This window comes from Thunnus albacares, chromosome 2 (genome assembly GCF_914725855.1).
Source record: "Thunnus albacares chromosome 2, fThuAlb1.1, whole genome shotgun sequence".
NCBI lineage: Eukaryota > Metazoa > Chordata > Actinopteri > Scombriformes > Scombridae > Thunnus > Thunnus albacares.
In genome coordinates, this window is record NC_058107.1 from 22,369,261 (window position 1) to 22,393,822 (window position 24,562).

The 24,562-nt window shown below is 37.3% G+C and overlaps 2 protein-coding genes across 3 annotated transcripts; both read left to right on the forward strand.

Annotated features, from left to right (window-relative positions):
• The first annotated feature begins 1,144 nt into the window (after positions 1 to 1,144).
• LOC122997289 (G-protein coupled receptor-associated protein LMBRD2B-like) lies at positions 1,145 to 12,119 on the forward strand. Its single transcript, XM_044373342.1, has 18 exons — positions 1,145 to 1,284; positions 2,455 to 2,672; positions 2,896 to 3,005; positions 4,054 to 4,152; positions 4,272 to 4,439; positions 7,067 to 7,277; positions 7,539 to 7,613; positions 7,726 to 7,830; positions 7,949 to 8,132; positions 8,336 to 8,517; positions 8,698 to 8,831; positions 9,098 to 9,203; positions 9,452 to 9,549; positions 10,035 to 10,138; positions 10,426 to 10,472; positions 11,076 to 11,184; positions 11,777 to 11,870; positions 12,005 to 12,119. The coding sequence occupies exons 2-18, from the start codon at positions 2,499 to 2,501 to the stop codon at positions 12,066 to 12,068; spliced, it is 2,064 nt and encodes a 687-aa protein (XP_044229277.1). The 5' UTR covers positions 1,145 to 1,284; positions 2,455 to 2,498; the 3' UTR covers positions 12,069 to 12,119.
• Positions 12,120 to 13,350: 1,231 nt separating this feature from the next.
• Positions 13,351 to 22,608, forward strand: golm1 (golgi membrane protein 1). 2 transcript variants are annotated; one of them, XM_044373352.1, is made up of 11 exons: positions 13,351 to 13,548; positions 15,782 to 15,923; positions 17,072 to 17,251; positions 17,417 to 17,471; positions 17,638 to 17,740; positions 17,915 to 18,038; positions 18,368 to 18,515; positions 18,616 to 18,849; positions 19,319 to 19,483; positions 19,559 to 19,657; positions 19,919 to 22,608. In XM_044373352.1, exons 2-10 carry the CDS (start codon positions 15,795 to 15,797, stop codon positions 19,654 to 19,656), a joined length of 1,236 nt encoding a protein of 411 aa, XP_044229287.1. In that variant the 5' UTR covers positions 13,351 to 13,548; positions 15,782 to 15,794; the 3' UTR covers position 19,657; positions 19,919 to 22,608. The 2 variants fall into 2 exon arrangements, with proteins under 2 accessions (XP_044229287.1, XP_044229297.1); XM_044373362.1 differs by having other exon boundaries at positions 18,371 to 18,515.
• The last annotated feature ends 1,954 nt before the right edge of the window (positions 22,609 to 24,562 follow it).

Genomic DNA, 24,562 nt, shown 5'->3' on the forward strand with positions numbered 1-24,562 from the left:
ACACATTGCCAGAGCAGAGATTCTTCAAGACAACAGTTCTCTGCAGTTTACATCTACAGGCAACTGAGTTTACCAGGCATCTGAAAGTCTGTGCAAATCAATTATCTGACCTACAAGATTAAAAAGCTGGGATTTAATGAATGTATGTTACTGTGTGTGTGTGTGTGTGTGTGTGTGTGTGAGTGTGTGTGTGAATCTATTTTAGATGATAAAACATAATAATATAAACCTGAAAACTGCATGATTGTTTCTTTAAATGTTTTAATATTTGAATCTAAATTTCTCAAATACCCCTTGTACTCATCATATAAATGATGCCAGTTTGATAAAACATATGCTGATGTGAACTGACACTATTTCAGTCTAACAAAAGATTTATATACATCCCTTTCATTGCTGTAGCAGCTTTTTTTTTTTTTAAACGCATTAGGGTCCTGCTGAAAGACTGGTGAAAATACTGGAACAGATGGTGTCAAGTCAATCAATTTCAGTTATATAGCCCAAAATCACATTTTATTTTTCTCAGAGGGCTTTACAATCTGTACAGCATATGACAGCCTTTATCCTCAGACAATTAAATTGAATTATACAGTGCTTGAAGTTTGTGTATATGGAGTTTTATATGTCTAGAAAATCTTTTGTGGCTTAAGGAACATCTAGTATAGTCACCACAACTATTGCCACTATATTTTTTGTGGTATTGTCTTCCTATCCTATAAAATAAACAGCTTGAAAAAGTAAGTAAATATCCAAAACAGATTAACCAAAAAGGTATGCGCACAATATACAATATGTACAAACTACACAGTCCAAATCATAAATACACGTTTGAGTTCATCTCCTTTTATTGAAATGCATTGAATTTTTTTTTTTTTATCATACATATTCCTTTAAGATGATATTTTCTTTTCGTAGCGTGTTTTGAATTTATGACTATATAGGCCTGTTGTTGTTGTTTTTTAATTGATTGAAATGTACGTTTTAATTTCATAATATTTTGCCATACATCGTTGCATAGACTATGCATGCATCCACTGGAATACGTCAGTTGGGGGAGTGCCAACATGGATGGGTGCCAAAGCCTGGTTTCCGGTTTGGAACATCGCCTACAATATCCAGAATTCCCTGCTGGTTCACAGAAAGCACGCTTAACGGTCGTGACGTAATGTAGTTTCAAAGGTTGTGTACAGTTGTCAGACTTAACGTCTGAGGAACACGATGTGACTGTAAATACAGACAGTTTATAGGTTTACAATCTTCAGCCGGAGAGAAGAGGCGGAAAAGGTAAAGGTTCACTTCAGCTCTGAATGTTGTTATTATATGTGAAATTTTTAGAAAATCTGGGCTGGAGGATATCAACAATCTGAGACCACGTAACGTACGATATAACGTAAACACAGACTAGCTTAAATAACCGCTATGTTGTCATAGAAGTTAATTGACCACGACGCCCAACGAAGAGCAGGAATTGTGAAAATAATTAACATTAGTGGTCTCAAGTCAACTCTTGGAAGTAAAAAGAATGAGAGCAGTCTTCAATAAAAAGCTATATTACATTTATACCTGTTAGAAAAAACAGAAAAGTATTACTTTGATAATCTGACAAGTAAAAGTACTGTTAGCAAAGTATTACAATAATATAACTAAGTCCTCTGAATGTTTGTGGGAACCACTATTAAAGATATTTGATATTGTTTAAACTTCCAAGTATGCTATTAAAGGAACATATAGTGTTTTGCACACCGTTTTCAAATGTTATTCAGTGTTAGGTTTTTGGATATAAACTTCTTTATCATCATTCTTTATCATTCTAGACAGCCTTTAGTTTCCATTCATTTCTTTACCTCATGAATATCAGTAATATTCTTGCTTGAAATTAGTTTGTCCTTTGAAATCCACCACAGTAAGTCTGCATTAATTGTTGGCAAAGTTATGTTGTGGGACAGCATTTTAAATGCAGGTAGATGTGAAAAATACTGCCTTATCTTATAACTATAATGTGACTTTGACAGAAATGAATGCAGATCCAATGGTCACTACAGTGGATTACACAACTCAAGCAAGTTTCGAGAGTCTGTCTATAGATTTATGTTGTGCAGAAAGAAACAGAAAGTGTGGTTTGCAGAATGATTAGCTGTAATGTAAAGTGTACTAGATTTGTAGTAAAACATACACAACCAATGCTATGGCCATTTAAGCTTTAAAAGACACATGCTTTTTCTCTACATCTGTCTCACTTTTTACCCTCATTTATTTCTGTCTCTGTGCTTTTATCCCTGATTTGTCCATGCTCTCCCATTCCTCACCTCCTTAGTTGTATCATGTATGTATTCTGCCAGTGCTCAGGTGATACTGTCTCTCCCATTTATCCAGCAGATAAGAGCTGATAACCAATCAGTTTGTCCAATGAGTTCCTCCCTGTTTATCTCTCTCTCCGTCTCTTGCCCCATCCAGTCTGTCACCATGAGTCCTTGACATCTGTCAGTTCAGTCATCACTATGAGTGGTGCTTCGCTGGCTGTTGTGGTTGTAGTCGTCTTCTTCTTGGCCCTCTACCTCCTCCAGCGCTATGGAGATTTGCGGAGGCAGCAGCGGTTGGTCCTGTTAGGGACGCTGCTGTCCTGGTACCTCTGCTTCCTCATCGTCTTCATCTTACCATTCGATGTCAGCGCGGTACGAAAAGTTGTTTGATGTGTATCTGAAGACAAAGTTCATTTTAGCCATGTTAACCAGAGTTGCTCATGTTTAAAAGAGGATATGAGTGAGTGTGTTTTTACATTAAGCTGTGTGTGAATGAGGTTGAGCTGCATGTTTATTTACACTGCTCTTGCCTCTGGCAACTCATCTGTTCTTTATCATGTGAGTTGAGTGTTTTTGCCGGTGTCAATTCTTTCAGACTATCTACAAGCAATGTATTCTTGACCATGAACACCACCCTTCTTCTGTAACTCCAGCAAGACACACTAATCAGACAGGAGCCAGCTCATCTCTTTATCCAACTTTAAGGTAAATAAGGCAGTTTCATTTATCGGCGCTAAAGCCACTGTTTGCTAGCTTCAAGATTCCTCAGCCAGCCAACATGATAAGTAAAGTATGAAAACAAACCTTTGTTTTGGTATGGTGTTATGTTATGAACATCTGAGCTGCACATAAGTTGGACAGTTCTAACCTAAACTGCAGATATTGACACACAAAGCAGCACTCTGTGTCTTATTTGTTCATCTCTTACTTCCTGATGATATTTTTGATTTATCCCAGTGTTTTAAACATAAAAACTGTGTATTTTATGGTATAACGTTTGCTGTAGGCTTTAGTCTCTTGATTCTTGTATTATAAACTCAAGTCCTCTTTGAATATTTGTTGCAGTTAAATGACAGCGAATTTATTAAACAATTAATGACATTAATCATAAGCCAACTGACAAGACTAACTAAAGGAATGACGTGATACATAGAGTAGCTGTTATCAGTGTCAGTGTAATCATTTCATTACTTTAAGTGCTTCATACAAAGGTTTTTCTGCTGACAGAAACAGTCTGTGATTATGTGGGATTAATTGCTCAATTTTATTATAATACAATCACTGTCAAGTCCAGTTCAGTAGAGTGATGATGATGAAAGCATTTCCTCACTGGTTTTGCAGACTAGTTTGGAAAACATTCTCAAGGATTTAGACTTACAACATATAACTTAAAGGGCCGGTTATCCCAATTCTCTATTGTCAAAGTTTTGTCCCTGGCACTCTGATCCAAAGACCTGGCTGTGAACTGTTTTCATAGTAGTGAGATTTTTCTGTAATTTGGTGAACTGACCATAAGTATATTTCTGACTTTGCTGACACCAAGTGGTGGTATCCAGAAATACACTTTGGTAAACAGCTATGTACTCTGCTACAATTCAAATGATTGTTATTACACAGTTTTGTCATTAGTCATATGATGTCAGAGGACATTGCATTTAATGTTTGTCTTTTATAGTACCACAGCTGATAAATCCAACCATATGGCAAAGCTTCTGCTAACTTCTTCTTCTGTGTGTGCATATGTTTGTGACAGTGTACCAAAGGCGTGTGAAGAGCCATGGAGTTATATACCAGACGGTGTCCTACCAGTGTTCTGGAGAGTTGTATATTGGACTTCTCAGTTTCTTACTTGGTGAGATCCTGCTCTTACTCACATTCACTTACTTACTTAAACCTTGACTATAACTGCTGTATTGTGTTTTGGTATATTTACTCTTCTCTATGTTTGTGCTTGATTGTTTTTTTGGATAGGCTGCTGTTGCCCTTCATGCAGTCTTATGCACAGTCAGGAGCTTTTTCCAAAGTTGGAAAGATTAAAACAGCTCTCATTGAAAATGCCATCTACTATGGCACCTACCTCCTTATATTCATCTCCCTGCTCATCTACGTGGCTGCTCACCCACAGTGGAAACTCACATGGTAAGTCAGCCGTACTGTAATTCATGAGATGACACAGTCAACACAAACTTAACCTCAAAGAAAACAACATTTGTGACTTGTTGTACTGTGTTTTAATCCCTGTACCTTTGTCTCAATCGATTTCCTAATCTGAAATGAAAATTGGAAAATGAAAAATGGGGCTTTATTAAATGATCAATATTTGTAACAACGTTTTAAAAATGAAAATAGCTGTTTTCCATTTAATTTTGTCCTGAAAATAGAATTTTGTGTTGTTTCCTTATTATGGATTTTCATACAGTGAGTCAAACACGAAAAATCCAGTCTCCATTACCACAAAATGCAAAATTGGGGCGATTTTAAATTATCTTTGTTATAAAAAGGTGAACCGCAAGCATTCATTGTCAGTAATTTTATCTACGATTTTTAGCCAGAGTAGTAGTAGCTGTCGGCACTGAGGGGTGGTTTGTTCAAACCCAGTTAAACCACACACACCACACACACACACACACACACACACAGTGAACCAGTATCAAGTTTATTAATCAAGTGTAATTATTTCGTTTCTTTAAAATCTCTTCTTTACATCACTGGTTAGATAATACAACCCAAATAATAAGAATACAGTTGAGAGAGGTTATGCAACAAGGATTCTGACTGCAGAATGGATCTGCTCTCCTCCAGTAGTTAATTCAAGACAAGATGCAAGTTAGGAAGGGGATGATGCACAAGCAGACATCGAGCTCACAAAGCGTTGAGCGTTGTGCATGCTCCTTGTGCCACAGAAATGGATGGAGAGGCTACAACGCAAAAGCAGATGATCTGTAAGGTTCTTACAGCACATAGAAAGGCAGTGAAGGTTATGCCTAATATCCTCGCAATGAAATTTGCGTTGCCTTCGATGCCTTCACTGCTATGTATGAGCATTTATTTTCCACTGTCAAGATGACTAAAGGCAACCGCAGACCGCAACAGAAACGCCAGTGACTGACAGCGCTCAGTGGTTTGGCGTTTCAGTGCGCACTCTGGAGGCGCCTGACAGGCAGGATCCAAGCGTTCTTCTCTGCTCCATTTGCCTGTAGACTAGCTATTGTATTGTCAACATGGCTGTAAAGTGCTTATCCATCCTCTGAGGTGCCTGGATACTAGTTTAGCTGAACATGTTTCATATAAAGTTGAGTTAAAATACTATTTTGCTGAATGGGAAAAAAAATCTAGAGTATTTTTCTATTGAAAATGAGATATTGTTTGTTCAAGTTGAAACAAGGTAACAGCACCAAGAGGACTATTATAAAAGACTGATAATCTAACAAAAATGAATATAAAGAAAATGTAAGAGCGTTAAGTTAAACAAATATCTTCCTAAAGACAGTTATTTGACTGTACAGTACAACATAGAAAGGGGGATGTAGTGTTAACTGAGTTGTGTTATGGTACATCACTGCCACCTGGTGGACAGATACAGCTAGTATCCTGTAATAGGGTTTTGTTTTAAGTAAAGGTGTTGAGTGAAACCTATGAGTGTTTGGTCCCCAGCTCTCTATTCTACACTCCTTTCTTGCCATCCTAACATAACAGTGATGAAAAAACTAGGATACATTATATCTGATTTACTTATTCTATGGCCAGGGATTGGTATTTTTAATGGTTGGATCTTTCCGTTTTGGCAGATCAGTCTGATGAGATTAAGTTAACTGTGATTATAGGGTGATTAGGCTATTGTAGGCAACTACTGGCTATCAATAGGATCTCTGGCCATGTGAGGACATTTATTATATTTAGTTAATATTTCTAAAACCATAGCTTATGTTCTGTTAATATGTAGGCTACAACGGAAATTTTCCCCCTGAGAAGATAATTATTTTAAGTTGATTATTGTAAGCAGCTTTTATCAGTAAGCGTATTTCCAACCAAACTATCAATAATGGACTGTGCATTGTCGGACCTATTCCACATTTTTATTAGTGCAACAGTGGAAGAAAACTTTCATATGAAATTTTAAGCCGACAACACACCACTATCAACTTTTAAAGTAGGTAGGTAGAGTCCTCAATATGTTGTAGGACCAAGTACAGAATAGCTTTGATTGATCATTTGGCCACAGGATTAGGCTGCTCTTGACAGATTAGTGGATGTGATATATTAACAGAGGATGTGCGATTATTTTGCAGCTAATTCATGTTTGAAGCTGGAAAAGTTTAGAGTTTGAGAAATGAAATGGACACGGATAAACGATTTAAGTTTAATAAAATAGTTGGGAGATTACCACGCATATTGTTCTCTGTGGGCCATTCTACGTACAGTCTACATATAACTGAACTGTCAATGTTGTAGCTGTTGTTAATAATGTTGAAGGGTTAATATTAACCTAGATAGGAGGCTCCTTATCAAGAAAAATGAAACTTGCAAATGAAAAAAACAGAATTTCGAGCCTTTTTCTATAAATTCTATTTCAGATTAGAGAATGCTTTTATATCTTTTTTTTTCAAATTGAGTGACAAAACCTTTTTTTTTTTTTAAAAAACCCGTTTTTCATTTTCCGATTTTCGTTTCAGAATAGGAAATCGATTGAGACAATGGTACACGGGTTTGTTTCCTAAGATGACATTATGCCTGTGTATTGATCTCTCTTTGTAAAACTTGTTCAGGACAGAGCTCCAGACAATCGGCATTACAGCTGCCAACACCTGGGGTCTCTTCCTTCTGGTGCTGTTGCTAGGCTACGGCTTGGTGGAAATCCCACGTTCGTATTGGCTCTCATCTTGCCATGGTCACCTGCTGGCCAAGACCTACTTCAAGACAGCAAAAATGGCCACTGAGAAGGCAGCGGCTGAGGAGAACTTAGCAGATGTTATGGAGGTGGGAGGATGGAAAGATGTGTAGCTGTAGATGCTCCCTCACTTTGCACCAATCCTGGGTTAATATTGATGGGTTTTTCAAATAAGTTTGTGCTGTACAAGCATTAGGAGTTTGGATTCCAACAGGTGCTGAATCAGAAAGCGTAGTTCTTAGAGAATATTTGAACAGCAACATTTTCTACAGAAGAAAATCAACTTATCTCCTGCATTTTTTGCCTTTAATTTCTACTTTAACAAGAACAAAAATATTTTTCATCATCAGGAGGTGGCAGCTGTCAATAAATCTGTCAGGTACAACCACTCTTTCAGGAAGTGTGTGGACACCATTTTGACAAAGGTAAGAAATGGATGAGGCCGTTCGATCATTAGATTAAATTTAATGACAGCTTTAAAGTTTTTACAGTTAGTTTGTGGGGGACAGTTTTCATTTTAATGTCATTTCATTTCAGTGTCCTACTGAGTACCAAGAAGAGATGGGGAGAGACGTGGAAAGCTCTAGTGATGAACAGAATGGCCTTCCCACTAAAAGAAGCCTAGTTAACCTTCATAAAAAAGTAATTACTATTTTCAACATAACACTGTCATTTTAAAGGAAATTCTGCAAAAAAAAATACGGTAGCTCATTGAAATTTGAATTAAGTATCATCTGCTGCTGTTGGATGTGTGTTTCAGGTGATCTCTGCAGTGCAGAGGCACGGTCAGACCCAGGTTCAGTGGTCAGTGGTGTTAGACCAGGCTTTACATCTTGAAGACGTAGCTAAGAGTCAGAGCAGCCCGGTCCGCCAATTCATCCACAGCTCCTCTTCAGCACAACACCACGGCTGGATCCGTAGGTTCATCTACACTCCTACAGTAGGTGAGTTCAGTCAGCACCTACATCTTAAAATCACAGATGGAAAGTGTATTTACTGAAATTCTGTGCTGAAGTAAAAAGTTAAGGTACTTCTGCTCGAACATATAGTTTTGTAACATTTTTTACACCCCTACATTGTAGGGAACCTTGTCCTTTGACTGTCATTTGTATTTACTGATGCGTGTGTATGTGTGTGTCATCCTCAGAGTGGTACTGGGAGTGTGTGTTCAGGCGGGGCTTCTACAAGCTGCTGGCAGTCCTCCTTTGTCTCTTCTCTGCAGCAGTGGTCTGGTCCGAGTGCACTTTCTTCAGCACACACCCAGTCCTGTCCCTCTTTGCCGTCTTTATTCAGATGGCTGAAAAACAATACAACTACATTTGTATAGAGGTATGAGGCATGTATTAAGTGAGGCACACAATGAGGCACACCAAAGAAGCCTAAGTTTAGTAATTTTATTTGCTGTGAACAAAAAATATATAGACTCAACAATATTGAATCGATTCAAACGCTGTTGAACTGGCTAACCTGTCTACTCTGTCTACCTGTTGTTTTGTTTCTCTCCACCAGATGGCGTGCTTTGTCACTATCTTCTTCCTGTGTGTGTGCGTCTACTCCACAGTGTTCAGGATACGAGTATTCAACTACTATTACCTGGTTCCACATCACCAGACTGATGCTTACAGCCTGCAGTTCAGCGGCATGTATGTTCCTTATATGCTCAGAAATATATTTATTTCACATTAAAGGTGTAAAAGGCATGATATTGTGAAACACAGATATAATAATACAATAAATGTACACATCAGCTTAAACCTCAGCATCAAAGTGAAAGTGAACTGTTGTAACCAGTGTAAAAGGTCAAAGTTTCAAAAGAGGAAGCACATTTCAGTCTACTCTGTGCACACCGTGTTACATTTCTGTGGTATGATATCGGGTTGCTTCTTTGTTGTTGTTTTTTTCTGCTCAGGTTGTTTTGTCGTCTGACTCCTCCTTTGTGCCTTAACTTTCTGGGCCTGATTCACATGGACTCGGCCATCTCACACCAGGACAGAATACAGACATCCTATACCTCTGTTGGTTACACACACACACACACACACACGTTCACAAATGCACATATCAGCACGTACACAGGCATTCACACCAACAAACATGTAGTAATGCACACTCACACTGTACATACAGGCATTACACCCAGATTAGAGGCTTTTGGGACATTTTACATCATATGATCACAAAAATATGATATGTTGATGTGTCATATCCTCTGTGCAGTGAAGTAAAGGAAATGATCAATCTTCTGTTTGTTTCTCTCTATCAGATCATGGGATCTATGCATCTGCTGTCTTTCATGTCTGATGGGTTCTATATTTATTATCCCATGCTGATATTGCTGCTCTGCTTCGCCACTTTTTGCAAGTAAGACAAAGGAAACATTGTTCATCAATTCATTTTCAGAATCGTTTTTTTTATCAGCCAAGTATGCACACATACAAAGAATGGACTGTGCTATGGAGAAAGAAATGAAGTGCATGAAATATGTTAAAGTGTCAAGTGCAAAAATTAAATGTGACGTGCAATAAATGTAATACTTAATTCATATTAATGTTATTTATTATTATAATACAAGCATATGTCACAATTTCTGCAAAATGTTAGAATATTGTATTTTTCAGTTTATTTCATTATGTGTATCAAGTAGGATTATACTCATGTATCATTCCTCTTTAATATGATCAATGTGATTGATTGATGGATATGATTCATATTTGTTTGACAACAGATTTACAGTATTACACTAGAAGTTATCTGCTCAGAGTAACCTTTAATAGATGAATCTTCTTTATGTCGCACATGAAGAATTTACTGTGTTTTTGCAATGGTGTGTGCGTTTGGGTTTGTAGTTTGGGCTCTCGCTGTTTGAACCTCGTGGGCTTCCATCAGTACATTACTGACGATGAATTGACCTCCGACCTTGTGGATGAAGGAAAGGAACTCATCAGAAGAGGTAGTTTCATTTAATCACTATTTCTAATGTTTCTGTTCAAAGGTGCAGTGTCTGTTTGGCTCTTTTATTTACTTTTCTAAAAATGAGACGTCAGACAGCAGGTTGTTTTTCTCATTCACTGTCTCACTCTTTTACTTTACTTTAATGTATTTCTTCACATCTCAGTAGAAATTAAATAGTTGTACATGTGAAAGTAATTTATATTAAGTGAATTGTTCTCACTATATTTTGTGTGTGCGCACGCTATTTAATAATATACATTACAATGTTGCTATTTTTTTTTGCAGAAAGGAGGAAACGACAGAAAACAGAGGATGCAGAAAATCGAAGATTGGTTAGAAATTTGTATTCTGTTTAAGTCACCCTCTACACAAAAATCTGCTTTGCACTTTGTCCCTCGACTGTGATGTTTTTAGCTTCACTGTGCAAGATGATGTATGTGCAGAGTCTGACGCTAGACGGCTGCTGAAAGACGAAAGTTTCTCTGTGCTGACCTTAAATCTGAGTTTAATACATGTACCTACGAGCGTGATTTGCAACATCACACTGTAGCTAGTTTGGAAGCAACTAGCAAACATGATGTGGGAACGTGAAGCCTCCAGTGCACATATGTACACTGAGAATGGACTTCTTTCATTCAGCACTTAAACATTCGAAATGAAAAATATTCGCGCCATCATAGATTCTGGATCTTTCAATGAAGGAGATAGAGCAGATGTTATTTTAAGGATTTTAACGTGGTAATTAAATTTTTGGGAAAAAAAACCCATATCAGACACATATTACTATTCAAAGCAGATTTTTTAAATATATTTTAAAACATGGTATTTTACAATTTTAAATATCACAATTTTCTAAGAAACAAACAAAAAAATCCCAACCAACCTGTTGTCTGACTAGTTCTTGATATTTATGTGTGTTTTGTTTTCTATTTCAGGCGTGGAGGGAGCGGTATGGAGCCCAGGGAGCCACAGGGCGGACCAGACCTGGTTATACAGAGTTAAATGATAACCAGAACAGCCCCGTCACAGAGATCAAGAGGAATGGTAGGGATAAAAATCATCCAGAACATATAACATAGAACTTTGTTGCTACTGAAACTAAAAGGATAAAGCATTTCCAACAGGGTTTTAATGGACAGTTTGATTTCATATTTTATTTTAAGAGTTCGTTTATAGATAGTTGACCACTGTCCTATGCAGGAAACTTAATATCTGCTATTTTAGCCAGAGGGCATCCCACTCACTCACAGTAGATAGTTGGTCGGGTTACTTTAGGATAAGCACCACCTACTGACTCTGTGTTATGTGCTTCCACAGAAATTTATTCTCAGTTTCCACCTTTGTGAAAGACCGAAGTCAAAGCAAGTTATCCTACATGCTAATGAAACATCTACCAGTCACAAAAACAAATGCAAGCAGGGCCAATCTGTTGTCCAACAAATAAGATAAATGGCAGTCTCCATGTATATTTCCAGAATCTGCAGACTTTAACCCTTTAACAAGGACCCACGGACCATTTCCTGTAACTGTTGTAGATGAGGCTCATTTATTACCATGACCAAACAAACACTGAATGTCTGTTTGCTTACAGTATACTGCACACTGTATATTGTATATTGTTCTTTGTTCTTTTCAGGTATCATGGTCACTAGGAGAGATAGAGAGACGGACGAGCAGCAGACACGTTTACTGCTAGACGATTCCAGTGATGAAGATTCACCAAACAGACGGTATGTTAATTTTTGCGAATTAAATTGAAGATATTGTTTAATTGAAGTTTAATAATAATATGGCCTACAGAGCTAGAGCTTTCTATGTCAAACAGGCAACCTCAGTCTCTTACTCTGTCTCTCTATGTTTGTAGATACACAGGAGGACGTTACCTGTCTCTGTCACCCTCTCAAACTGGAATCTCTGATGGTATTTGACACACAAAAGAAGAGGAGGCAAAGCAAGAAGCTCACACATGATGGAAATTTTTAAAAAAAGGACTAAATATGTACATCCTCTTGTGCGAGCATATCTCAGGAAAATAAAGGAAATAAAGAGAGTGATGAGGTATCTCAAACATGGACATGCAATCAGGAAATGATTGAGAGTGAAAACATTAACTCTTAGTAAAGGGTTTTATATCCCAGGTAATTTTTAAGGGGTTTATATAGAGATCAGTAACTGTAAAGGGAGGTTCATTGTTCAAAGCCTCAACCTGTTTGTACACAGCCAACTCTTTTGAAATGTGTTTTTAATATTATTTTCTGAGCAATTGTTTGTTTTATTAGCAGACTGATGGACAAAAAACATAAATAGTTATGCATAGCAGCATAGTTATCTGCATTAACTGTGAACAGACACACATGATATTTATGGAATTCTATTGTTTGATTTTATCTTTGAATTAAATAGATCACTGTGCCTGAAACAACAAAATTAAAACAGTACTAAAAGGGAAGATACATTAGGGAAGGGAAGGAAGAACAGCCTGTTGTCTGACATTTTCTGTTTTTGGACTGTATATGAATTATACTGGCTAAACAATGTGACTTTTTGTAATGTAGCTTAAGAGTGCAGTTGTGTGTCCACTATGATAAAGCATTAAAATGTCATCGTTTTACCCATTCAGTTTATTTTCTGTTTGATTATTAATTACTTAAATGTAATACACCAGTACATATACAAACATAATGTCTCATAAATCTCTTCAACTGTTGCATGTTCCTTTGTATCATAAAAGGTTAAATATAACCTTGTTTTAAGTAAGACTAAATGACAAGTAAAAACTGACTGAGTGGTTATATCTGTCTTTCGCAGTCATCTGTTGGTACTCTTCATCCTTATAATTATTTACAGACAACACGTCTCTAGACTAAAATAGTAATGCATATATTCTGATTAATTATTAAGGACATAGTGGTTCAACAAGTTTACTGATGGGCAAATTTTAACTATAATTTGGCTTCTGTTTTGTCAAGTTTGTTTTGTCCGTGGTGCCTTCGAAACTCTTCGTAAACTATAAATCCGTAATCTGTAGCTGACGACTCGAAAAATCAAATGCTTTTAGTTTCAAGTAATAACATCAACTCTGTAACAGAAAGGGTTAGGGTGTTATTATCTAACTTTTAAATGAATCTTCTAGATATATTTTGAAACACTACACTGCTCTGTAGCGTAACGTGCATTTTTCCCACAGCACATAAAGGCACTTTGACTCGCAGCCAGGGACACCCAGTCAAGGAACCTTGCACACAGGGGCTCGGCTGTTTGTATGGCCATAATGGATAACAGCTAACGGCCAACTGGTAATGCGCTGTTGACGGAGAAACGCCACCAGACTGTCAAATATCATCGGATATCACCGAGTCAACACAGCCCGACATTTAGTTCCTGTTTTGTGATTGTGGGGTCTGCGGGGTAAGTTAATGTGCGGCAAACGGGGACAGACTACGTAGCTAATGGTTGTAGTTAGCGTTAGCTAGCAACGCTGGTTGCTTGTAGCGGTGACTCGTGTATCAATTATTCAGTTCGCCACATTTATTTGACGGCTTGTCAAATTATTGATAGATTATACTGTAACGTTATATCTTCTAACGTTACAGATTTACCAAGTGTGTGTGATCACAGTTAACAGAAAATTTCGCGTTGCAACTACCCGACTCGTTCCTGACCAGAATAACTTAACGGTTTTACGAAACCTTTCATTTTGGCTAGCAGTGTTGTTTTGACAGGTACCGTTTGCAATATAATGTTTGCACTCTGGTTACGATTACTTAACAGGTATAACCTTATTCCAGGCCTGGGCTGTGATTTGGTACTGGAGTTGCTCATCGGGCTGTTTGTCATCTTGAGCTGGCTGACTCCCCATGGCCAGCCTGTACACCTACATACTGTATACTACTGTATACTGCTGCTGCTGTGTTACAGACTATTACAGTAGAGACAATAATGTCTCCACGTTAATATCAGTGTCATCAGGTTAGTGCCAGATCCTTTACTTAAATAAAAGTACCAATACAGCAATGTAAAAATACTTCATTACAAATAAAAGTCCTGAATAAGTATTAGCAGCAAAATGTAGTTTAAGTATTGCAGTAAAAGTCGTGGTTTGGTCCCTTTGACTGATATATTATTATATATGACATCATTAGATTAATAATACTGAAGCGTCCGTGTGTAGGAAGCATGTTACTGTTGTAGCTGCTGGAGTTTACGTACTTTATATACAGTGAGCTAGTTTAGTTCAGTGCTTCCCGTCCTAGGGTTCGGGCCCCTCTAAAGGGTCACCAGATAAATCTGAGGGGTCGTGAGATGATTAATGGGAGAGGAAAGAATAAAAAACAACGTTCTTATACACAAATTTGTTTTCAGTTTTTGGACTTTCTCTCTAATCTTTGATTTTTGGTGAAATATTGGATCATTTGAACATTTATTGAAATGAAACGATGTGAGAAGTTTAGAGGGAAAAATCACTATTTGGTGGAGCTGTTAACAACTGATAGACATCTGAAATGTGACCCCGACTACACACTGCTTTTTGTTAAATGTCAAAAGCCAAAAAGGTTGGAAACCACTGGTTTAATCTTTAACACTGTGTTGTATTTTAAAAGCTTGTTATATTATCCATTATTATCCATAAAAGTAACTAAAGCTGTCAAATAAATGTAGTGGAGTAGAAAGTACAATATTTCCCTCTGACATGTAGTGGAGTGGAAGTATAAAGTAGCATCAAATGGAAATACTCAAGTAAAGTATAAGTACCTCAAAATTGTACTAAATTACAGTACTTGAGTTAATGTACTTAGTTACTTTCTTTCACTGGTTAGTGCATTTCACCACTCTCCTCACTCAGGTAAATCACACCAGATTTTTAGTATTAGCTGTTAATGGTATTTGATCTATAACCACAGTTCAGGCCTAATTATTCTACCGTGAAGTCTGTTTGTAGTTTAGCTCATGAGAGAAGTTCATGAAATTGTTTACAGAAGTAGATTACAGTCTGCCAATCTAAATAGTTCTTTGCACCGGGTTCATGTGGTGTGATGGTTTATATTTGAAAGGACCCAGGCACGGAAAAGGCAGGGAGGGTTTTGGGCATATTAGTTACATGTGCTGTATGAGTTGCCACCACTGGACAGTATGACGCTGTCTCGGTGCAGTGAGAGCAGCACAGGCTTTGGATCTAATGGTTGAAAAGCTGTTGTTATTCAGTACCTGTGTGTGCTTTCTCAGCATCCTGCAGACAGTTAAACTGACTCATCACTTTTAGGAACAAACTGAGACCTTTTCCTGCTTCCAGTATCTGGCAGTATAAGGCACGGTTATGAGTCATAAATGCCCTTTTTTAAAGAGGTCTTCATTTTTCTGCACGTATAAACAAAATGTCAGGTTTAAGATACTAGATAAACCAAGGACATGATTAGTGTGACAGTGGATTTAGCAGTAGTTTACTGCTTTTACATGCCTTCCCAAAATAATTTATTTTATAAAACTGGTTTTTACTGACATTTCTGGATCACAGCAGACCTGCCTGTTATTTTTCTTTTTTGCTTTTTAGCTTACACCTGTAGTATTTCAAATAGTACTTATTGTACTTATTACTTATTATTGGAAAGTGTTCTGACCCTGGCTCTGGTTTGTGTGTCTCCAGTCTGTAGACAGCTATGGGTGGGCTGGGAAACGGACGTCGTGGAGGAAGATCACCCCCTCTAATGATTGGAGCCCTGATTGCCTGTATCCTGGTTCTGGGCTTTAACTACTGGGTGTCCAGCTCCCGCAACCTGGAGCTACAGGTAGGTTCATCTGCATGTGCTTTTTCTAAATTTCTTACAATTGTGAACAGTGCAAATATCACCATTTTTACACCAAAACCGAAAAAACTGCAGTAAAACCTCAAATTATTCAGTATCGGTAATTATCAAAACATACAGTGAATCTTTTTTTCAGTTATTTAAAGGCTACTTTGTGCTCTGGACTAAACCTTATTCATCTAGAACTGTAATGATTAGTCGATTAATCAATTAGTTGCTAACTATAACTATTAAATAAACTGCCAGCTATTCGGATAATCAATTAATTGTTCTGAGTCTTTTTTTTTAATGTCAAAATTCTCAGATTTCAGCTTCCCAACTCTGAATATTTTTCAGGTTTCTTTAGTCATCAATGACAGTAAACTGAATACGTTTGTGTAACTGTTGTTCAGGACAAATGAGACATTTGAGGACGTCACGTTGGACTTTGGAGCACAGTGATCGACATGTTTCACCATTTTCTGACGTTTTATAGACCAAACAACAAATCAATTAATCGAGCAAATAACCAACAGATTAATCAATAATGATGATAATCATTAGTTGTGGCCCCACATTTATCAGAAGCTGAATGTAGTTACAAGTGTTCAGTGTTGGCAATCATTACCATTCAGTTCAGTCAGCTACTATCTACCAGTATGTGATTAAAATGTTGGTGTTTACAGTTCTTTACAGAGTGTTGGTTGTGAAACATCTTATTTAGGTTATGTAACTTCCTTTTTATACATTTCTCAATAACGGTTTGCATTTATTCTGAACACTTTCTTTAATGCAAGTCATTGTAAGCAACTGACTTACCATAGGAGCTTGCTTAACTGCCTATTGAAAAGGAAGAGATCTGAGGCCCAATCAAACATTTCTACTGTTTTGTAGAAACATTTCTGACTCTTTTGCTGGTAGTTTTTACTGTCTTGGGATATATCTAACACAAAGAACAAACTCCCAAAACACAGTTTCAGTGTTTTTATATTGCGTTACACATTTTTTTATGTTCACTTCACGGTCAGATTGTTGTTGTTATCCCTACCTGTGTCATCCTCTGTCTAAATATGAGTTAAGCACACATTAATGACCCCCAAAAAAGCAAAATACCTTGAACTAACCTCAGACCCTTTATGTTTCTGATACAGACTAAGCTCTATGAGTTGGAGGGCCAGGTGCGCCGTGGAGCAGCGGAGCGAGGAGTAGCAGAGATGAAGAAGAATGAGTTCCAGGACGAGATCCAGAGACAGAAGGAGCAGATCAGTCACATAGAAAGCCTCTACAAGAGACAGCTGGAAGGAGCCCAGAACACCTGCAGCCAAGAGAAGGTGCGGTCAAACACCAATGGGTGGGACAAATCGCACAATAAACTGTCACCGCCGTTGGAAACCATGGCTACCAGGAAAATTTGAGGGCAATGGAAAAAAAATATTGACTTGATACAAACTGTAAGCAAATGTGAATATTGACAGTTGCTGTGTTTTGGTTTACAGGGCACACTGCAGCAGAACATTTCCTCCAGTACCAAAACCATACAGGAACTCAAAGGTAACTGTTAACCTTTCAACTTTATTTCTCAAATATTGCTTTGCAGTTTAACAGCTAACAGAGCTCTTTAGAATACATATTATGTGCAGATGCACAAAATAAAATATGTGAATTCTATTCTTTTGTGGCACTGAGCCACTAAAATGAATGTCTCGTGTGTTTGTAGGTCAGTTGAATCAGCTAAGCGATGACCTCGGGAAGCTTCAAAAGGAGCTGCAGAGTTGCCAAGGCAACATCAACACCCTTAACAACAAACTCACTTATGACATGTAAGAAAATTAGTCCTCACATAAATATATATACTGTGTGTGCGTGTATGTGTGTATCACATCTATATGTACTGCTATTGCCACTATAAATTGCCTCAGTCTAGTGAATATATTTCCTGTCATTCCTAGTTAACATGTTTGTGTGTGTCTGTGTGTGTCCGCACACACATGTAGGACACACTGTCACTCCCAGGTCCTGTCTCAGAAGGAGCTGTGTGATGAGAGAGTGGCAGCTGCTAAACTTGAAGTTCAGAAGAAAATGGAGAAGCTCGTCCTTCCCTCTGGTGTCTCTACACAGGTGATTTGACTTTCCCGTTTCACAGTGGACTATGTGATGGGCCATGGCTGATCAATCTATTTTAAAAAGTAATCATTATTGGCTATATAAGCCCATTTCTAATCCTTTGGTCATTGTAACCTATTGTGCCAGGACACCTGTTTATGAGCACAATCAAAAAGAAAAGGAAATGCCTAAAAGCAGGGCTTCTGTATTTCTGGTCATTAAGTGCATATGATATGAGGTTTAATAGCTTTGACTGCCTTTGAATTTTCCTGCTTTTATAGTTATAATCCACCCAGCTGTTCTTTTAATGACGTTAAGAAATGTGGTATATGATGACTCCTCAGCAGGAAAATGCAGTAAAAGAAGGACAAGAAATGACTGGGCTTGACGCAGTGAAGACAGCAACAGCTGAGAGTCACACACCAAGCATCTCTCAGCCCAAAGGAAATGAAACACCTGAACTACTGACCAATGAGATCATAGTGGACAAAGGTAAAAGAGTTGGCTCAGGAAAACAAGTGTATACCCTCATGTTCTTTTCTTTTTTGAATGCTCCTGCTGTAAGCCCGCTTTCTGTTTTGTTGTTTCACAGGTCCGGATGCCCCAGCGGACCTTCTTCCTGCAAAGGGTCCCTCACAAAAAGAGCCCCAGTCTGTTCCCTCAGCTACTGCAATCAAACATGAAGTTGTGCTACCACTAGAGGGAGCTGATAAAACAGAGGAGGGTGAGACAGAGACAGAGACCAGTAAACTTTTGACGAAGAATCTGACTGAGGATAAAGAGACAGAGGTGATGGATGCCCATGAAGAGGACACTCAGACAGAAGGTGAGAAACCATCACTTAGTTCACTGAAAGCAGTGAGTCAGTTATTCCTATCCAGGCATTCTCAGTGAAGATCAGACTAACGATTATTTGCAGTATTGATTAATCTGTTGATTATTTTCTCAATTATTTGATTAGTTATATAGTCCATAAAATGTTAGAAAATTATGAAAAATTATGTTTCCTAAAGCCTAAGGTGACGTCCTCAAATGTCTTGTTTTGTCTACAACAGTCCACAACCCAAAGATATTCTGGAAGACAGAAGAAACTAAAAAATACTCATATTTGAGAAGCTGGAATCAGAAATTGGACTTTTTTTTTTTTTCCCTTAAAGATGACTCAACACGATTAATTATCAAAACAGTTGGAGATTAATTTTATAGTCGTCATCTAATCAACTAATTGTTGCAGTTCTAGTGAAGAGGTTGTGTTATTTTTATGAAATCAAACAATAATTTGGTCCTGTCTCCAGAAGCAGACCCCAGGATGGAGGGCATGCTGATTGGCCAGGGGAAGGCAGTTGAGACTACTACTGGTCAGAAACTTGATGAGCCAGAAGATTACGACGCAGACGAACAAGTAGTGGGCGGAGTCGATTTGGACAAACAGCAACAGAGCAAACGGGTTGAAAATATAGGTATGTGTGTCTGTATAACAAAAGTGTGTGTGTGTGTGTTAAACGTGTTAATAACCACATTGCACTGTTTGGTAGATAAAGACATGGAGGAGGAGCTGGCTGACTATAACGGAGATGATGAGAATGAAGGCGAGTTTGAAGCAGACAAACAAGCTGAGCTCGCTCAAATTTAAGGTATACACTGAAACACACGCTGATGTCTTCCTCACTGACCTCGACTCGTTTTCTTGTTCTTTAGGTTAATATAGTATAATAATGTTGATTCAACATATCACACATAGTAATCTTTAAAAATCACTTAATTTCTACTTCCAATAAAAGATATAGATATCAGAAAAGGACTCTTTATCGGCAGCACTATTATGAAATGACTCAGTTGATTGGGACAAATTCATTTGTTTGTGGTGTTCACAGGATATTGAATTTTTCTTTCAGTGCTGAAGTTGAAGAAGGATCCCGCGTAGCACATTATGAACAAGGACCTGCTTTACACTTCAACACAACAGCCCCGTCGTACAGGTTAAAACAGCCCTTCAAACTCACATAAAACAAAGCCAAACTGAATTTATCTTTATGGAAGAGCTGTGGTTTATTCCATTTGCTCCCTGGGATATCTTTTACTTTTCATCTTGATTGGAAGTTATACATTTGGTTTTATTACATGAAGTCAAATATTTTATAAGTTGAGATCTTTTAAGTGTTCTGTATTGGAGTAAGAATAGTTATAACTTCATAAAGAATTCACAATATTCTCAAAGAGCCACAAAAAAAGACTGTAATATGCAAATGTCTGCCAAGCATGTACACACGTGCTTTTTCTCTTTTCACAAACATGTGTTTCACTGCACCCATAAACCCCCTGAAATGCTGTTATTCTGGTGACTGTGCTCAAATTCATTTCAGTAGGTGTTAATCAATAGGTGATCATGAAAGTGCTCGCTACTTCTATAGTGCTTTCATTCCACCTTCTTAGTTGTTTGTACTCTTTGAGGAATGGCAAACGCAACTTAAGACATCTCAAGACACCAGTTGGATTGAAAATGTTACATCTCAACATGCCTGGAAATCTCTAGATTTTATGTCGTTTGATGTGTTGTTTATGTTCACTCCGTAATGACTGTAACTTAAATGCAATCTAAAGGATGATTATGTGCAGACCCTTATAGGGTTATGATCCCAGTGACAGAACTGCTCCATCAGAGGGCTCTGCAGCTCATGCCTCTTCTCTCACTGAGGTTCGACAGCATCTTAAACACAGCCTTAAGTTATTTCTGGACAGAGTCTCATTGAAAGGATGCTGATTGTGGATCTGTGGCCAGAACCTTCTGGTCTATAAAAAGTGTGAGTGAGTGAGTGCAAATGAAGATTTGCATAACAGCAACAAATGAAGGAAATATGCTGAAATGCTTGTTAAACTACGGAGTCCAGTTGTGTGATTATGATGCTGAACCAAGTAAAATGGAAAACGGCAACCTCTTTTGAGTCCCATGTTGCCAAAAAGTGCTGTAATAAGTAAGGCTGGCTGTGAGAATTGCTGTAACTTTATGAAAGACATTTCCTCAAAGCACTTGCAATCCAGTAGATGTGAACTATTCAGCAGCTGTGCTAAAATCTAAATCAGTCTGTTCAATTTAAAACTGCACTAGACTGGAAATTGTATGGATGAGCTCAAACAAATTAATATTAGGCATCAGAAATAACAAAAAAAGTGTAAATTTGTGGCAAGATATTTCGTTGCCTTGTGTTTTATACAGTCTGTACAGGACGGATGATTTATATTATTTTCCAGGTACGCTGCTATATGTAGAAGTGGTGAATTGGGCTTTTCATTGGACTAGGTTGTGGTCATGATTTCCATGAAGCTTCAGCTTCTAATCAGCAGTCCAAGATTACACAATGTAGTCAAAAGTTATCTTTGTAGAGTGCTGTTATTTGACTAACTGAAATATCCTCTGTGTGATTAAATACAATAGGTGCTTAAAACACAAAGGGTGTGTCATACTGTGTAAACAGTTCAGCTCTTGGCTGTTACTAAGACAGGTGTGCAAGAGAGAAGTTAAATTTGATTATGTACAAACCTGTTTTCCCGCCTCTTCAACCCCAATGTTGAACGCTTAGCTGCCTCAGTATTCATCATGAAATCCCACATGACCTGTTTTATATTTTAGTCACTATCTTGAGGTTTTTTCAACATATGTTGCATTTTAGCAAAATGTGTCTAAAATAATAAAATGCTGAAGACATTTAGAAATGTTCCTTTCATGTAAAGACGCAGCCATAAAAAAAAAAAAATCTTGGGTTTGAAAATGTCTCTCAACATAATGACATACAGTAACCTCAGCGATGCTGCACATAAAGAATATACAGTACAGTGTGTATTTTTATTTAAGTTTAGAGAATCAAGAGGAGCATTATTAGCGTCACACTATACAGGTGTCATCAAAACTTTATCATGCTTTTTTGAGAACATTTTTTACAACTTTTAATTTTCCATCAAAATGTAAAATGAGATGCTACACTGTAGACCATGATTTCATATTCTTTTCCTTGTAAGACCAGCATGTTGGTTCATGTCTTGGAAACTCAGAACTTGACTGGGATTTAAAATAAGTTTTTTGTTTTTGGGGGGGTTTACAAAATGCTTTGGTTGTTATAATGGACATGCAGGAGAGTTTGTGAGGTATTATCTTTCGCTTGCCGTGCCCTGACAGCTCAGAGTCAACATCAGCACTCCTGTTTACAGTAGTGAACATGGATTCTCACTTTATGTCTGCCTTTTTGTTTGTTGTCTGTAGATCTTGCAGGAGGCGTTCTGAGATGGTGTTTTTTCTGTTATGTCATTTTGTTTTTCAGAGTTGCTGTTAGTTATTGTGGGTTACTGTGTCTGACACCTCAAAGTGTGGACAACCTCTGCTTTGTTTGGTCAGAAAGCTTTGTTTGCCTAATTATGTAAAAAGTATCTGTACCTGGAGAGAAAATGTTTTATGATTTTATAAATTGGATGAACGTTTTTTTTGTTGTTGATTTTTATTTTATTTCATTCTGAACTGCTGAACAAATTTGAAAGGTTTAAATAAATAGGCTTTATTGATGATAGAAAATAAAGATTGTTTTTATTACCACTATCGAGACATGTGTTTCTTTTGTTTGGTGTAACTGTTTTTTTGTGATCAGTTATTGTAGTATACACAATATATGGAAGTAATAGCAGTGTAAAACAATTACTACACTGGCCATCATGTTTTAAGATGTATTTGAACAGATAAGCAAATACGAAAACAATGTGTAGTCAAAGTGATATCTGAGGATGACTGTATTTGGTGTCAAAGCATTTTTATAGCTATAGCTATCTCCACAGATATTCAGTCCTCTTGTTGAAGTTGATAAAGCATATAAGAATATTTAAAATACTACGATTGCCCGCATTCAAAGATAGAATTCTGAGGAGAGCAAATGAATATTTAATATAAAACTGTGATGAAGGTTTTGACATTGACATGTTTCTATATAAAGTGAAATGAAAAGGACTTCAATGGCATATACAGCTTTTAATTACACATGTATTACAGTCACAGTTAACATACCGTATGTAGTTGTGATTTCAAGTAAACTGTCAGTAACATGTTTCATCAGTTTAAGTGTGAAATACTTTGAAATTTTAGTAATTCTGGTTATAGTTATATTTTCCCACATAGATAAAAGAAATGGACTGATGTTTAACTGACACAAATGTCCAGGAAGCAGCCCCACACCAAAGTTTTGCAAGGCTACGTTTTCACCTTCATTAATTACTGATATTCTTCAAGATCATATCACCTCAAATGCCGTATGAATGATAAAGAAACAGCAAAAGATGCTCATATTTCATGCGAGACTGTACTTGCTAAATATAAATAGCAAATCATTTACCATCATTTAAATGGAAACTCTGTAAAACATCAAATACTCATCTCATTAATACATAAGTCATCTGACTTAAGTATAATGCAAAAAGGACTCCAGACTTATTTATCTACAGTACAGTATTAACAGTACACAGTGGTACCAATCTATTTAGTGTAACATGTTAAACAACACCTTGACATGCTATTGTAAATAGTGTTTAATTTGAAAAACATACAATATTAACTAAAATTACAAGTTCTGAATAAAATAAATGTCTTGTTTGTAGCTACCATCAATTTGATGTCTTATAAAACAAATTCTCATTCAGCCAAATGAATGGCTAACTGAAGGAGTTAATTGAAGCTTTGTACTAAATTGTACTAATAAAGCAATAAAAACATGTAGTATACACAGTGTGCAATATGTGACTTGTATTATCTAAAAAGATATAAAATGAAAAAAATACATACACATATAAACATATATACACATGCATACCTAAATGTACATATATAAATATATGTACACACATATACACATAAATACACAGTATACAATATTATACTGTCAATACACCACAGTAATTATTTGTGCACATTAAGCAGTCTGATGCCACCTCCAGGGCATGAAGTGGGTGTGTAGGATTGTTCAGTATTGAGTTCAGCTTTGAGAGCATTTTCACCTCTGCAACCTGCTGAATCCTGTCCAGTTCAGTCCCAATGACGGAGCTCGCCTTCCTGATCAGTTTGTTCATTCAGTTCCTGTCTGCTGTGAGAGCGCCTTCCCCCCCAGCTCACCACGCCAAAGAACAGAGCGCTGGCAGAAGGTGCATGGTAGAGGCCGCCTGTGGATGTTAAAGGATCTCAGCTTTCTTAAAAAAAATAGGCTAGTTGACTTTGCCCCTTTTTGTACAGTGCTTCCATGTGGATGGAAAAGTGCTCTGACCTGTCATTTGTGGTATTGGTGTAAAAAAAAAAAAAATGTAAATGTAAAAAAAATGTAAGTGTCCTTCCCTACAGTCCTAAAACTCTACTCCACCCTAACAGTTGCATTTGCCATATAAGGTATGTGGTTAAAGGGCTGAGGGGAGTGTGCTGATGGCCACCTATGGCTTTGAAACATACATTTTGTCCACAGCAGCAGCCAATAAAAAACTGAGTCTGATACTCGATATAAAAAGATGAAGCATCAGCC

Coding starts and splice junctions, on each gene's coding strand:
- LOC122997289 (XM_044373342.1), top strand. CDS start 2,499: ATGAGTGGTGCTTCGCTGGCTGTTGTGGTTGTAGTCGTCTTCTTCTTG. Junction 9,204..9,451: donor TACAGACATCCTATACCTCT/GTTGGTTACACA, acceptor TCTCTCTATCAG/ATCATGGGATCTATGCATCT. Junction 11,185..11,776: donor CACAGAGATCAAGAGGAATG/GTAGGGATAAAA, acceptor TGTTCTTTTCAG/GTATCATGGTCACTAGGAGA.
- golm1 (XM_044373352.1), top strand. CDS start 15,795: ATGGGTGGGCTGGGAAACGGACGTCGTGGAGGAAGATCACCCCCTCTA. Junction 15,924..17,071: donor CCCGCAACCTGGAGCTACAG/GTAGGTTCATCT, acceptor TTTCTGATACAG/ACTAAGCTCTATGAGTTGGA. Junction 17,252..17,416: donor ACACCTGCAGCCAAGAGAAG/GTGCGGTCAAAC, acceptor TTTGGTTTACAG/GGCACACTGCAGCAGAACAT.